The 15,988-nt window shown below is 43.1% G+C and overlaps 1 protein-coding gene across 1 annotated transcript in view; it reads left to right on the top strand.

The window, feature by feature from the left end:
* Nucleotides 1-15,988, top strand: part of LOC144689682 (echinoderm microtubule-associated protein-like 6) — a 693,547-nt gene that overhangs the window by 619,161 nt on the left and 58,398 nt on the right. The window contains exon 31 of the mRNA XM_078556972.1: nt 14,396-14,569. Coding sequence (XP_078413098.1) covers nt 14,396-14,569 — 174 coding nt within the window. The remainder of the gene's footprint in view (nt 1-14,395; nt 14,570-15,988) is intronic.

The raw sequence follows: 15,988 nt of genomic DNA, 5'->3' as shown, positions 1-15,988 counted from the left end.
ACAGGAAAATATCCTTTTAGTTATTTATAACACTGTGCAGATGATAACACTGATTTTGGTGATTGCCTCAGCCCTCATTAACATGTTCTGCACATTGCACCATATGAACACGGTGACAGTAAATTCATATTTGTGGGAAAGATTCAATACTTGCAACCCAGATAAACTGCATAAGATCTTTTCCATTCTGTGGAAGAATTAGGAGACATTCTCCTGCCTGGGTGCATGATTTTTAAAAAATTCATTGATGGAATGTGAGCGTCGCTGGCTAGGCCAGCATTTATTGCCCATCCTTAATTTCCCTTGAAAAGGTGGTGGTGAGCTGCCTTCTTGAACTGCTGCAGTTCCTGTGGTGTAGGTATGCACAATGTGCTGTTAGGGTGGGAGTTCCAGAATTTTGACCCAGCAACAGTGACAGAACGGCGATATAATTCCAAGTCAGGATGGTGAGTGGCTTGGAAGGGAACTTCCAGGTGGTGGTGTTTCCATGTATCTCCTGTGTTTGTCCTTCTAGATGGTATTTCATGGAAGAGGTGTAAGTGGATTCCAAATTATCAGTAATCTTACAGGATAGAAAGATCAAATGACTCCTGAGCAACAAAGTGGAATGATTGAACAACATAAGTCTTCACTGTCAGTGAAAAGCTTTGGAGTCCTCAGGTGTCTCTGTGTGACACAACTTTTAAGAGGCCAGACAACAAAGACTCAATGGTTCACAATTGTATCTCCCCCGCCCCAGTCTATCCCCCTAGACACCGATTGCACCTTCCTTGTGATCCCCCAGGGATCCCTCCCCACCCAGACCCGTGACATTTACCTTGTTCTCTGGTTCCCTTGGATTTAGGATCAGGAAGCTTCTTCCGGTCACTGCAATGTTGCTTGTGGAGGGACTGGAGAGCTGCTGGCCAATCGGATTAGCTGGCAGTTCTACAAGGTGGGACTTCCTCCTGAATGTGGAGCAGAAGTCCTGCCTACTGCCAATCAATGCTCGTTAGAGCATAAAATGGTAGCGGGGCTCTTGGAGTCGAGAGAGAGAGCCGAGCCCCCATCATCCTAAAAATTCTGGCCAAAGTGTGGTGAGAATGTGAAACTCTCTACCACATGGAGTCATTGAAGCTTATAGTTTGGATGAATTTAAGGGGAAGCTAGGTAGGCTTATGAGAGTGAAGGGGATAGAGGGTTATGATAATGGATTTAGATGAGGAAAGATGGGAGGAGGTGCGAATGGAGCAGGTGGGAATGGTGCATTAGTGTCAACATGGACTGTTTGGGCCAAATAGCCTGTTTTTGTGCATTTATCCTATGTAATCCTATGAAAGGTCATTGCTTAGGAAGAGCGAAGTACAACAAAGTGTATAAAGAAAAGTTTATGATTATTCCTGAGGAAGTACAATTTTAGTTTTGCATGTGGCAAGCTTAAGCTTATGAAGTGAATTTATTAAGTGTGATGGGGATCTCGCCCACCAGTGGGAGCTCCCCATTGCTTCTCACTGTGAGGCTCAATGCAATTACAATGTAATGAAACACTTATCTGGACAGTATCAGGCCTCCCATTCAATTAAACCTCCAGTAGGGTGAAAATCCCGCCCCCGAGAGCTGCCAGCCAATCCTAGCCTGCAGCTCTCCTGTACAGCCAGTACCACTATGGGCAGTGGCTACTGCCATTACCACACTCGGGTCTGCAGGAGGGACAGATGATGGCTCCCTAGTTAGATTCAAAAACACATTCATGAGAGCATTCTAAACATTTCTCATTTAACCCCAATATATTTATTCCCAATCAATTCATGATTTCTTTCAATTTTGTAGGATGTAAACGATAGCATTTTTGTAGCATAACACTCATTTATCCCTTACCTGAACACGTGGACTTTTATCAGCAAATTATTATTTGCAATATTTTTCCATTCTATTATTGAATTATTTCCTTACAAGTAATGCTGCGCCTCTCCATTTTTGTTGATGCTTAGTTCATATGTGACAATGTGAACCCAAATTTCAGTTAAAGCAACAAAATCCTATTTTATTTATGCAATTGTTGCTTCTAATTCCCCTGATTTTATTCTTTTATGATACTTATTATTATTGATGCACTTTTTAAGCTCTTCTCATTGCTATTTATAACTTCTGTTCATTCTCTGCGTCACTTTTCGCTCTGCAATACCTTTTGCTTGTTCCTCTTATGACCACTGTATAAGTCTCACTATCAGCTGCATCTGACTTTTTTTTATTCTTTTATGGGATGTGGACATTTCAGGCTAGGCCAACATTTATTGCCCATCCCTAATTGCCCTTGAGAAGGTGGTGGTGAGCTGCCTTCTTGAATCGCTGCAGTCCATGTGGTATAGGTCCACCCACAGTGCTGTTAGGGAGGAAGTTCCTGGATTTTGACCCAGCGACGGTGCAGGAAAGGCTATATATTTCCAAGTCAGGATGGTGTGTGGCTTTGAGGGGAACTTTCAGCTGGTGGTGTTCCCATGCATCTGCTGCCCTTGGTCCTTCTAGGTGGTAGAGGTCATGGGTTTGGAAGGAACTTTTAAGTGTTATCTGGTTAAGTTATTTCTCCCTTTGTTTTGAAACTTCTCTCTTATATACATCCTCTAGTGTTGATATCTTTGTAGTATAAACATTCCTAGCTCGTGATCTCCCTTGCCTCACAAATTATATCCTCCCCAATACATTATCCTCTCTATGAGAGTTGCCGTGCAATTTCAGTTCAGATGAAGACCATTCCTTGTGTCCAACTTCCATTATTCCCAGAATGTGCCTCAATGCTCCCTAAATCTGAAACCTTCCCATCTGCTGTGTTCTTAAGCTTTTAATCTTCCTCTGCCTGGGCTAGGCACTATAGTATAGTGGCACATATAGAGTTAATGTGGGACTAGTATAGTAGCACCCAAACAGTGATGTAAAGGGTACATGACCTGTACCCAGAATCAGTCTAGTGTTGGACAGTGCTGTGTGTGCCAGCAAGCATGGAGACATCTCCTAGCTTGTACCCTTTACTGCATATCTGTAAATAATTGTAAGAGTCAATAAAGACATACAGTTAACCTACACATGACTACGAAGACTTCTTCAAACCTATTGCACTGTAACCAACACCCTACCACATGATGGCAGCTTGTGGAAAAACCCATGACCTTGCAGAAAATACAGAGAAAAACTAAAATGCTGGAGGACTGAGAAAAAATTCAGCAAAGCAAAGTCTGACCTGAAAAAAAGCTCCAGAAGCAGAAGCGCAGAGGAAAAATCACCAGGAAAAAGCTCCAAAGAAAGGTTTGGAAGCTGAAGGCAGAAATTTAAAATTCCTTATTGTAGAAGAAGACTCCATTGAGTCTCCTTTGGGAGTCCAGTTTCTCATCTCAGAGACCCAGCAGGGGTGAGCTAAATCCTTTAAAACTCCAGACTACAGCAAGTCCCGAGAAATATTTAAATAATTCAGAGTCAGAACTGCAGTTTGAGAAAACCCGTCGCTAAAACCAGGTCCCCGAGTCGGCGTCTGAAAATGTGGCATCTGAGCTCACTTCGAAACAAAAAAAAATAATCTGGGAGAATCGCGACTTCTAAACTCGGCTGAGAGAAAACAGCATTCAACAAATTCACAACTTTAAATTAAAATGCTGAGCAAGAGAACTCTGCAGGCAGTCGATCCAGGCACCCATTGTTGAATTTTTTTTTAAAGCTTAGCGCAATTGCTACTGTAGCGGAGCCGACTAAAACCCGCAAGCACGGGAAATCTCTTGTCTCCAAGTGAACGGCAACACCATCTTGAAATTCAGAAAGCTCTTAAAGCAGACCCTACACTTTTATAAGTTTAACCATGGATCAGAATTCCACACTTCCAGATCATTTCAGACTAATCCAAGGTCCAGGTCAATCACATAATTGGGGACTTTGGAGAAAAAGATTCTTAAGCTACAGTATCCCTTCATGTTTAGACAAAAAGTCATAAACAGAGAGGGTTAACACACTGCTTTACCTGGTAGGCCTGATTGCAGATGACATTATTGCAAGACAGGAAATAAATAAACCATCTGCTAAATTTGAAAAAGTATTAAACTCTTTCAACGTTTATTTTAATCTAAGAAGTACTAAAATACTTGTAAGAGCTAAATTTAACAATTGAGCCCAGCAGGGAGGAGAACTGTTGATTCATTCATCAATGATCTGTACAGGATGGCAGTAAGTTGCAAATATGGAGACTTAAAATCTGAACTCATCAGAGATAGAATAGTGGTAGGAATAGCGGGCGATGCACTCTCTGACCTCATGCAAGGAGGATCTAACCCTGGAAAAGGCAATCCAGATAGTTTGGCAGTCAGAATTCCATGAGCAGCACAGAACCATTTTAAGGGGAGAAAATAAACAGTGGTGCAGAGACCAACCAACAGTTCAACAAGTTAAGCAACAAAGTCACAAGGGCACTCCAGGCCAGAGAAAGCAATATCTGAACTGGTGAGCAGAGCGACCATGCCAATGCTGTGGAGCAAACTGCCTCCACAGGTGAGATTAATGACCTGCAATTTCAGCCCAATTCTTTCAGTGCAACAGGATTGCACACCATGGCAAACTGTGCAAGACGAAAACTCTGAAACACGCAGAAGGCCCAAAGATTATCCACGAGGTCGAGACCTTAAGCCCAGAAGACGCATAGCCATGCTTCCTGGGTGTAGTCAAAGATCTTGTTTTCTCATTTTGGGATGTGGACATTTCAGTCGATGGCCATTTAACAAATTTTAAATTGGACACAGGAACCCACCGTAATAATCCTGTTGGACAAAGAACCATGGCTAAAAGACCTCTGGCTTTGAACAGACACACCATTCAAAGGGCCTGGAGGAATCCAACTTCCAGTCATAGGCATGATTCATGATTCTGGAACCAGTGAGGTTGGCAGAAAACAAATATTCAAGCCGATGTATGTCATCCATAACCAGCCTTTCTCGCTGTTGAACAGAGATGGCTGTGTGGTCCTGGATCTCCTCAAAATGGCAGATGTCTCAGAAAACCACAATCGTTAATCATACAAAATTGCAAGTTCATGAGTATTCAAACAAAAAAAGAGTGTCCTGACTGGGACTTCAGTTCTGAACTGTCTTCTCTCTTTGTGGAGCAGGATTGTCCATTCTCATTACAGGTGCTGTAAAACCTTCAATGGTCAGACTAGCCAACCACCCAGGAGGTAACCACAATGCCTCCAGTGAAGGATGTACAAGAGAGTTACCAGCAGTCTGATGAACCTCAACCTCCGGCTCAGATGACAGCATAGCAGGTCAACACTGTAACCACCGAGCATACGCTGCAACTCCCAGTCAGCACGTCAAAGCCACAAAAGATGCTGGAACCTGGTAGCAGCCATCCATTGCCTACAGCGAAACACAGAGGTGAGTGTGCCTGTTGGGTTCCTACGACGCGGAAAGAAACCCACCACTATATATTTTAAAACGTTATCCTTATTGCTATTTAATTTTAAAACTGGTCCGTTTCCGCCGAACAAAGAAAATTAAGATGACTGCTACAAGTTACCTGATCACAGGTTTGGCCCTCTGTCTAGGAGCTATCCCCAGGAGTTTCAAGGACAAAACAATTCTCAGTTTCTGGAATGCCACACCTCGTTATGCCTAGAAAGCCACCAACAGACGCCCATCACACCTGGGATTGTTCAGACTAATTTCAAAGGGAACAATTGGGTTGTCATTTGCACTTGATAAACCAACCTTGCTAGTGGAGTCAGTAGGTCTGCTGAGACAACGGCTTCCCAAATGCCAGATCCTCAGTATAGATGGCACCCCTTTCAACAGCTAATGAATGATACAATTCCAGATGCAGGATAAACATCCCTTTTGAAGTCATTGTAGAGAAGGAAGGTCACATGACCCAAGCCTCCAGCCTTTTGGACAGTTTAATATTACATCTCTGATTTTCACAGCCAGACTACTATTTTAACATCAACTGGACAGAACTCCAGCAGCTGGGCTGGGTAAGCAATTTCAACTCCTCGAAGCCTGCTTGACTTTTAAAAGTCTCTGATCAACGCCTGCCAAGTGGTCTAAACAGAACCATGCCTCATGCAGCAGCATCATTTGTTTTAAGAATTTTTGTATTGTTTAACCAACCAGAAGCTCATCGGAACAGAACCCCACCATGAAGGAAACACCCTCTGAACTCTGATTTTGGACTCTGGAATTCATGTGAATTAAATTTTTTTTTTTTTGAGGGTCTTTATACTGTAAAAGTCATTTTCTCTATCTCCCCAACCCCCACCCTTTTGCTGTGTGAATGTGCAGAGTGGCAAGTGGCAAACACTTTTTTTATCCAGGCTTTTGAATGGGTAAAATAAACTAACCTTCAGAGCTAATCCTAACTCGAGTTTGCTGTGGGTTATTAGTAAAAATGGATCACAAAAACTGAAGAATTGGGAAGACTTTTAAAACCTAATTCAAAACACCTTCTGCTATGGACAAGTGGTAAGAGGAAGTCAGTGCAGTTTGAACTGTCCCTCTCCTATCCATAACAGTGCCACTAAATATCATTCTAGTCACGAAGGCTCACCCTGTGCCACAGAGGACATCATCACGATCCACACGGTGACAGAAGAAGCAAAAGAATTGACAAGGAGACAAATACAATGTTCGTCCACCCTGCAAGAAATGAGTTAGCGTAGCAACCACCGACCAATAGCCAAACCGATCATGTGCGGTTCAACACGAAAGAATGGAAACACAGCCAGATGCCAGAACAACCTCCTACAGGAAGAACCAGCGGTGACAGAGCCTACCACTCCTCTGACATTAATGCGAACGAGATATGGAAGTGTAATAAGGCCTCCAGACCTCCTGAACCTTTGAATTCAAGGACTTGAAGGGGGGAGATGGGGTAGTGATAATGTAGCAATGACAATGTAAATGTATGATAATATCAATGTAAGACCTAAGGTAAACCATAATCACTTAAAATATATTGGATAAAGACTTGGGGGTGGTGTAGTATAAGGGTCTGGCATATATAGGGTTAATATGGGACTAGTACAGTACCACCCACACAGTGATGTAAGAGGGCACATGACCCAAACCCAGGGTCAGTTTAGTGTTGGGCAGAGCTGTGTGTACCAGTAAGCCTGGAGCCAACTCCTAGCTTGTATCCTCTCTAAGAGTCAATAAAGACTTACAGTTAACCTAATTACGACTATGAAGATTTCTTCAGACCTACCAAACTGTAACCAACACCCTACAACAGACATTTGGGGTCTAAATTGGATATCCCCCACAACTCCTCAGCTGCTTTCCATATGGCTGCTGAAAAGGGCTGTGTCCCCATGAATGAAAAGTTGTGCAACATGCAGCGGACTACCACAAACCTTGATACCTGCTCAGCCAAGTACTGCAGGACTCCTCCAGTGTGGTCTGGGCAATGAAAGCATTAGTTTCAGCACACCAATGGTCTACCCCATCAAATTTTGTGTGCTCCAGTGCTATATGATTATACTATTCATAAAGAGGTAGCAACTAATATATATCCCGGAGTACCACATTCACTGTTGCACTGCAGTCAGATGCCAAGTAACGATGTATCACTCTAACAGTATATAAGTCCACACAGAGGGCGCAAGAAATACACTCGATGAAACTCCACCATTTTGAGTCTGAAGTGTGATTATTTCTAACTCTTTGGAACCAGAAGACATAACAGATTGTGTGGCTTTCATTATAAGCATGCTGCACATTTATGCATGGTTATACACCAGAGTAGTGAGCCATGTTGTCACCAGATAGCCCTTCTCGCCCTGTATCCATCCTTGGTCTGGCATGATGGCTGAAATACAGCTGACTCAGCATACTGCCACAAAATGAAGGCCTCATTAATGCTACCAGGATACTGGGCATTGACCTCCATGATTTGCTGCCTATAGTCGCACACCAGCTGGATATTAGTGGAATTCCTTTCGGTTCCGATATTTGGCAGAGTTGGCATGGGGCATCCATAAAGCAATGTGCATGCTGTCAATAGCATCCTGCATCATGGGAAGCTTTCAATCCTAGCAAAGCCACATGTTTGTACCACCTGCTGGTCTCTGGCAAAAGAGAATGAAATGTAGTTAACTTTCCTTGAATTGAGAGCTTCAGTGACCTCCCTTACACAACAGTGGATGGCAAACTGCAAGATGTTGCAAATATCTCAAGCTCCAGCCTGGAAGGAGCCAGGCACATAATTCATTGTCATGGTCACCTTCACAACCACTGGCAATGCAATCCTTATCCTGCTGTGAGGTGGAAATTGTGGCTGCCGCAAGTGGCAGATTTCAGTAAGGTCATCTTTATTAAAGAGTAGACATCTCGCACATTGTTCCTCATTGATGTTCAGGTAGAAGCATTTTTCCCTGAACATCCTGGACGGATATGGCCTCCTACTGAGAGTCCTCTCTCTCCTCCTCATCCTCCCAAATTGGCAGTTTGCCCTGCTCTGCGGGGCTTCTGATCATTCTCCCACTCATGTTGTATTCCAAGGGGAAAGCCTACTACTGCACCACGTCTAGGAGCAACTGGTCTGTGCAGAAGACTTGAAATCAGCAAAAGATCTTCCAGAACTAGCTGCACCGCTCCCTGTTGACCTCTGAAACTTTAAATAGCTTTTGTTACAATTATGAGGTTTATAAGATTTTGGGACTGTAGGTTTAAATTTAGGGTAATTGAAGGGGGTCATGTGACTTGTGCAAAGTCTTCCTGACAGTAAGATGGGTGGTTTGATTGTTAGAGATCAAAGGAAGGCTTAGATTATTTTACTGAGAAGAAGGTGCAAGGTAATTACACTTGGGCAAGAATTTTCCCGTCAACGAACAGGGGCAGGGCCCACTCGCCAATGCATAATATGACGCGGAACAATGTCGGGCGGAACTCCCGACATCATCCCGCGTCATTTGCATTTTCAGGTCAGCGGGGGTATAGCCGAGTCAGCTGTGCACCTGCCAACCTGTTAACGGCCTATTGAGGCCATTCAAAAAGCAATTAAAGCAATTAGTGGACCTGCCCGTCCAACCTTAAGGTTGGCGGGCAGGTCAGGAGCGCTGGCGGCCACCTGAAAAAGCATGAAACCTCATCCACGGACGGGATGAGGTTCCATGACTGAATTAAAAAATTAAGATTAACTTTTACTTAAAGTTATGTCCAGGTCTCAGCTCATGTGACATTGTCAAATATGGGGACATGGATGGTTAATGAAATTTTCGAAAGAAAAACTTTTTCCCTTTGGGAACCAATCTTCCTGAGGCAGTACTTAGTCTCATGGAGATCGGAGCGCTCCTTCGCGCACATATGTGAAGGAGCGCACTTCTGCATTTGCCATTCTCCACCCCCCCAGCCCGCACAGGGAGCGTATAGCGCTTCCGTGCAGATGTCACGCTGGGCGGGCCTTAATTGGCCCACCCACGAAAAATGGCAGCACCCACCCGCGCCCACTCCTGCACTTGCCCCCCATCGGGGGGAAAATTTTGCCCTTGGAGACAATGTCACCAGTCTCTGGGTTTGCAGTGAGTATACTCTGAATATCCCAAAGTCACAGAAAGGTGTTAAAGGTACCAGGTTGTAAACAGTTGTGCTGTAAAGTGTCCATTTGCTTCTAAGATAAAAGCAGATTGGGATCAAGGATAACTCATTAGCATTTCCAGCTAGATACAAGGTTAATGTGTTTCACGTTGCCATGGGGAAGAGAGCAGAGGAAACCATTTTTGAGATCAAGTTATTGGCTTCCCTACAAATCAGTGAATATTACAGATAGATAGAAATTTTGTGTGATCAGCAGAAAGAACAGGCTCCTTGACCCTGCAAGTTATCATAGCAGGATGCAGGAAGGAGATGGACTCTAGTCAAAGAGACGCATCCTGCAGAATCCTCTACAGATTCCAAGAGATTTGTTCTGGCGTGGCTGGGGAAAGCAGAATCATAAGAACTTGCTTTACTGCTGGTGGTGGATTTAAGAAACTCTCCATAAACTGAGGAAAGCATCTACAGACGGTCATTCAGAGTTACTACTCAGCGATGCAGGGATACGAGAACACGTTGGAAGCGGGGAGTAACTGTGGACTGTTTGCTATAAAAACAGGAATTCTGTGGAGAGTGCAATGTTTGAAAAATGTAAAAGGGGAATGTTCCTCTCTCTAGTTTAGGGTATAAGTTGCCTACAAAAAGAAAATAGTGATTAGCCAATTGTACTTTTAGTCATTTATTACAGTAAAAGTTTTTTTTATTCATTCATGGGATGTGGGTGTCGCTGGCTAGGCCAATAATTATTGCCCATCCCTAATTGCCCTTGAGAAGGTGGTGGTGAGCTGCCGCCTTGAACTGCTGCAGTCCCTGTGGTATAGGAACACACACGGTGCTGTTAGGCTGGGATTTCCAGGATTTTGATCCAGCAACAGTGAAGGAACAACAATATATTTCCAAGTCAAAAGGGTGAGTGGCCTGGAGGGGAACTTCCAGCTGGTGGTGTTCCCATGTGTCTGCTGCCCTTGTCCTTCTAGATGGGAGTGGTCATGGATTTGGAAGGTACTGTCTAAGCAGGCTTGGTGAGTCCTGCAGTGTATCTTGTAGATGGTGCACACTGCTACCACTATGCTTCAATGGTGGAGGGAGCGAATGTTTGTGGATGCAGTGCTAATCAAGCCATCTGCTTTGTCCTGGATGGTGTCAAGCTTCTTGAGTTTTGTCGGAGCTGCATCATCCAGGCAAGTGCAGAGCATTCCATCACACTCCTGACTTGTGCCTTGTAGATGGTGGACAGGCTTTGGGGAGTCAGGCGGTGAGTTACTCGCCACAGGATTCCTAGCATCTGACCTGCTCTTGTAGCCACAATATTTATATGGCTGGTCCGGTTCAGTTTCTGGTCAATGATGTTGGTTTTGGGGGATTCAGCAACGATAATGCCATTGAATGTCAAGGGATTATGGTTAGATTCTCTCCTGTTGGAGATGGTCATTGCCTAGCACTTGTGTGGCACAAATGTTACTTCCTACTTTTCAGGCCTGGATATTGTCCAGGTCTTGTTGCATTTGGACATGGACTGCTTCAATATCTGAGAAGTCACAAATGGTGCTGAAGATTGTGCAATCATCAGCAAGCATCGGCACTTTTGACCTTGTGACGGAAGGAAGGTCATTGATGAAGCAGCTGAAAATTGTTGGGCCTAGGACATTACGCTGAGGAACTCCTGCAGTGATGTCCTGGAACCGAGATGATTGACCTAAAACAACCACAGCCACCTTCTTTTGTGCTGGATGAGACTCCAACCAGCAGTGCGTTTTCCCCATGATTCCCTTGGACTCCAGTTTTGTTAGGACTCCTTGATGCCACAGTCGGTCCAATGCTGCCTTGATGTCAAGGGCAGTCACTCTTACCTCTGGAGTTCAGCTGTCTTGTCCATTTTTAAACCAAGGCTGTAATGTGATCAGGAGGTGAGTGGCCCTGGCAGAACCCAAGCTGAGCGTCAGTGAGCAGGCTATTGCTAAGCAAGTGCTGCTTTATAGCACTATTGATGACCCTTTCCATCACTATACTGGTAATTGGCTGGGTTGAATTTGTCTTGCTTTTTGTGGACAGGATATACTTGGGCAATTTTCCACATTGCTGGGTAAATGCCATGTTGTAGCTGTAGTGGAACAGCTTGGCTAGGGGGGAGCTCTGGAGCACAAGTCTTAAGTACTATTGCCAGAATATTGACGGGGCCCATAGCCTTTGCAGTATCCAATGCCTTAGCCATTTCTTGATATCATGTGGAGTGAATCGAATTGACTGAAGACAGGCATCTGTGATGCTGGAGACCTGCAGAGGAGGTCGAGATGGATCATTCACTTGGCACTCTCCTGGCTGAAGACTGTTGCAAATGCTTTAGCCTAATCATTTGTACTAATGTGCTGGGCTCCTCCATCATTGACGATGGGGATATTTGCAGAGCCTCCCCCTCATTGAGATGTTTAATTGTCCACCACCATTCGCGACTGGATGTGGCAGGACTGCAGAGCTTAGGTCTGATCTGTTGGTTGTGGAATTGCTTAGCTCTGTCTATCACTTGCTGCTTATGCTGTTTGGCATGCAAGTAGTCCTTTGTTGTAGCTTCATCAAGTTGACATCTTATTTTCAGGTATGCCTGGTGCTGTTCCTGGCATGCCTGTAGCTTCATCAAGTTGACACCTTATTTTTAGGTATGCCTGGTGCTGGTCCTGGCATGCCCTCCTGCACTCTTCATTGAAACAGGGTTGATCCCCTGGCTTGATGTAATGGTAGAGTGGGGGATATGCCAGGCCATGAGGTTACAGATTGTGTTTGAGTACAATTCTGCTGCTGATGGCCCACAGCACCTCATGGATGCCCTGTCTTGAGTTGCTAGATCTGTTTGAAATCTATCCCATTTAGCACAGATGCATCTGTGGCAGGTAGGTTGGTGAGGATGAGGTCAAGTATGTTTTTCCCTCTTGTTGGTTCCCTCCCCACCTGCCGCAGACCCAGTCTAGCAACTATGTCATTTAGAACTCGGCCAACTTGGTCAGTAGTGGTGCTACCGAGCCACTCCTGGTGATGGACATTGAAGTCCCCTACCCAGAGTACATTCTGTGCTCTTGCCACCCTCAGTGCTTCCTCCAAGTGATGTTCAACATGGAGGAGTACTAATTCATCAGCTGAGGGAGGGTGGTACGTGGTAATCAGCAAGAGGTTTCCTTGCCCGTGTTTGACCTGATGCCATGAGACTTCATGGAGTCGGAGTCAACGTTGAGGACTCCCAGGACCAACTCCCTCCCGATTGTATACCACTGTGCCATCACCTCTGCAGGGTCTGTCCTGCTGGTGGGACAGGGCACACCCAGGGATGGTGATGGTGGTGTCTGTGACATTATCTGTAAGGTATGATTCCATGATATGATTATGTCAGGCTGTTGCCGAATGGGATCTTTTCCCTCTAACAGAAAGGGCCTTAGTTTAATGTCTTATCTGATAGAGGGAACCTCCAACTGTGCAGACTCCCTCAGTACTGTGCTGAAGTGTCAGCCTAGATTTTGTGCTGAATTCTGAGTGGGGCTTGAAGCCATAACAGGCAGACAGAAAGAAACAAAGTCAGACAGATATGCAATCATGTAGGCACTCTCTTAAGAACAAGAAGGCTGTAGAAGCAAATAAGTACTTTTTAAGTGTAGTCACTGTTGTAATGTACAAAATCTTCTGATATAATGTTCTGACTACAAGGCAAGAATGGTACTCCTGCACCAAGGCTGTTAGGAGAAATCCCATGGTCATTCATTCTTAGCTCATGTCCATCAAATTATGGTAGCCTGCTCTCACCTTCCATTCACAGTAACTGTTTATGCAAAATATGCAAAATGTCAGAAAGAAATACCCAACCTTAAACTCTGCTCAATATCTTGATAAACATTTTAAGAGTTGAACAGGAGTTAAGATACTTAACAATGAAAACACCATCCCTTTAAGTATGCCACATAATAAAGCATTCTAACTACTGAACTCAGAAGATTGCAAGGTTGTGTTAAACTGTTCATTTGATTCTTTAACTAATTTAGATGAACAAAAGGAGATAGAAAATAATGTTGTCATTTATTTTTACTGGTCTTCAAGTATAGCTTAGTATTCTTATTGCATTAATGGTTCGTTCCCATATGTATTGTTAAATGCAAGAAATTATTTACTTAATGTACTTATTACTGTTTACTAGTGTAATACTTACCTTATAATCTAAACCACTTCAAATATGTGGCAATGATTTAAATTGTGGTAATAATTTAACAGTCTAATTTAGATAATAAAATATTTGAGTTGCAGTTGTATTTTAGCTTCAAATCAGAATTTTTCTTTTCTTACAAACACATCTTGTCTCGTGTCCATTTTGCATGTTTAATTTGTTATCAATATTTCTCCTCTAATACTGTTATATGATACCTCAGGTATAATTTATCTAGGGTCAATATTTCCTCATTTGCAATTGCTATCTCAATGCAGGTGATATTGCAGACACATCAGGTAAGGCTATCTGCTCTTTCCACTCCCCTCCCCCCCGCCTCCTATTCTCTTAATTTTTATTTGTGCAAATTCACTGATTTCCTTGTCATTGTGAAACTGTAGTAATGTATTTGTTCATAAAGCAGATACATGTGGTTATACAACCCATGGTTTTGTTTTGAGTTCATTGCAGTGCTTAGTAGGTAGCATTAGGATAAAACCCTTAGTGTATGTTTCTTGCCTGAGCTCTATTAATTGACTGAATTTTCAGAGAAGATGCAAGCAATTAATAAAAATATTTACACAAGCTACTAAAAATCACTTCAAGTTTTAAATGTCTTTGTCTTGCTTTTTCTATACTTAAATTTTAATGTATACAATATTTCTAACATTATTAGGGACAACTCCATCCATTCATGTGTGGGATGTCATAACCAAGCAGACGCTTTCTATTCTCCGTTGTTCCCATAATAAGGGTGTCAGTTACGTTAACTTCAGTGCCACTGGCAAGTTACTGTTGTCACTGGGTGTTGACCCTGAACACACTATCACTGTTTGGAGATGGCAGGAAGGTAAATTTTAAAGCTTATTATAATTAACAAGTTCTTTCTTTTATTTATTCTATTTTACGTAGCCACTGACCTACATTCACCAATTTATAATGACATGAGTTAAGAAGCAGATTGTAGATTCGGCACAAATTGCATCAATGCTATGTCATGAATTCACAGTAGAAGGCAAAATTATTAACAAAATATCTTGTCTTTTATTTCCTTCAGTAGCAATGGAACAGAGACCATTTGTTTGACTTTTTTCTTTTATCCCAATTATTATTTTTGTTGTACATTGTGCCCTCTAGTCCGATTGGCAGAGACTTGAATGTATCTGACATTAAGTCATCCTTGTTAGACCTGGCTAGACCACATAAAACCCTATCGGGCCTTGCTGTCCTCTACCAAAACCACATACTAAAGAATCATCCTGGATTGTAAAAATAACTGCTCGTTTCTTCTGCCCACAGTACCCTCATCTCGAAGAACACATGCAAGAAACTTATGAACTTCTTGTCACTAAGATTGAAACCATCCATTTGGCTGTCTCTGCAGCATCCACCATTTTCCCTTGACCAACAAGTTAAATGTACCCAGTGGTTCTCCCCTACTCAAGCCCTAAACTCTCATCTTTCTCTAGATACTCTTGTCTCCCCTCACATGTACTCTGAGCTTGTCCTCTGCATAAGATGCAACTTCTCTCCATTTCCACCAAACTGCTGACCAACCAAAATCCCTTCCCAGTCCCCATGCTAGTTGATATTATAAATGTTTACGATTGCATTGTTCACTTTCCTTTCAAGTCTGTCATCACTCACCTCAAAAAAACACTCCTAAACTAATTAGTGTGGGGGGAGGGTTCAATTGAAGGGAAGTTTAAACAATCAAAGAGAAACGAGAGAGAAGAGGTGCTGGATAGTGAAGAGGCGAATGATAATCAAAGTGTGACAGGAAGGGGCAGAAAATATAAACGGAAAAGTGCATAAGAAATTAGAACCAGATTGAGTAATAATGGTAAAACGTCAAAGCTTTAAGGCTCTTTATCTGAATGCATGCAGGATTTGTAACAAGATAGATGAGTTGATGGCACAAATAGAAATAAACGAATATGGCTTGATAACTATTACAGAGACATGGCTGCAGGGTGACCAAGACTGGGAACTCAATATTCAAGGGTATTCAACATTCCAGAAAAATAGGCAAAAAGAAAACGGAGGTGGGGCAGCTTTGTTAATAAAGGAAGGTATCAGTGCGATGGTGAGTAATGATACAGGTGCAATTGATTGTGATGTGGAATCAGTTTGGGTGGAAATAAAGAATAGCAATGGGAGGAAGTCACAGGTGGGAGTCGTCTATGGGCCCCCGAAGATTTGCCTCACTGTAGGACAAAGTATAAATCGGGAAATAATTGAGGGATGTAAGAAGGGTGCTACATTGTCA

Source organism: Cetorhinus maximus, chromosome 14 (assembly GCF_964194155.1).
Source record: "Cetorhinus maximus chromosome 14, sCetMax3.hap1.1, whole genome shotgun sequence".
Classification (NCBI taxonomy): domain Eukaryota; kingdom Metazoa; phylum Chordata; class Chondrichthyes; order Lamniformes; family Cetorhinidae; genus Cetorhinus; species Cetorhinus maximus.
Note: the sequence above shows the minus strand (reverse complement) of the source record. Positions and strands in the feature narration are given on the sequence as shown.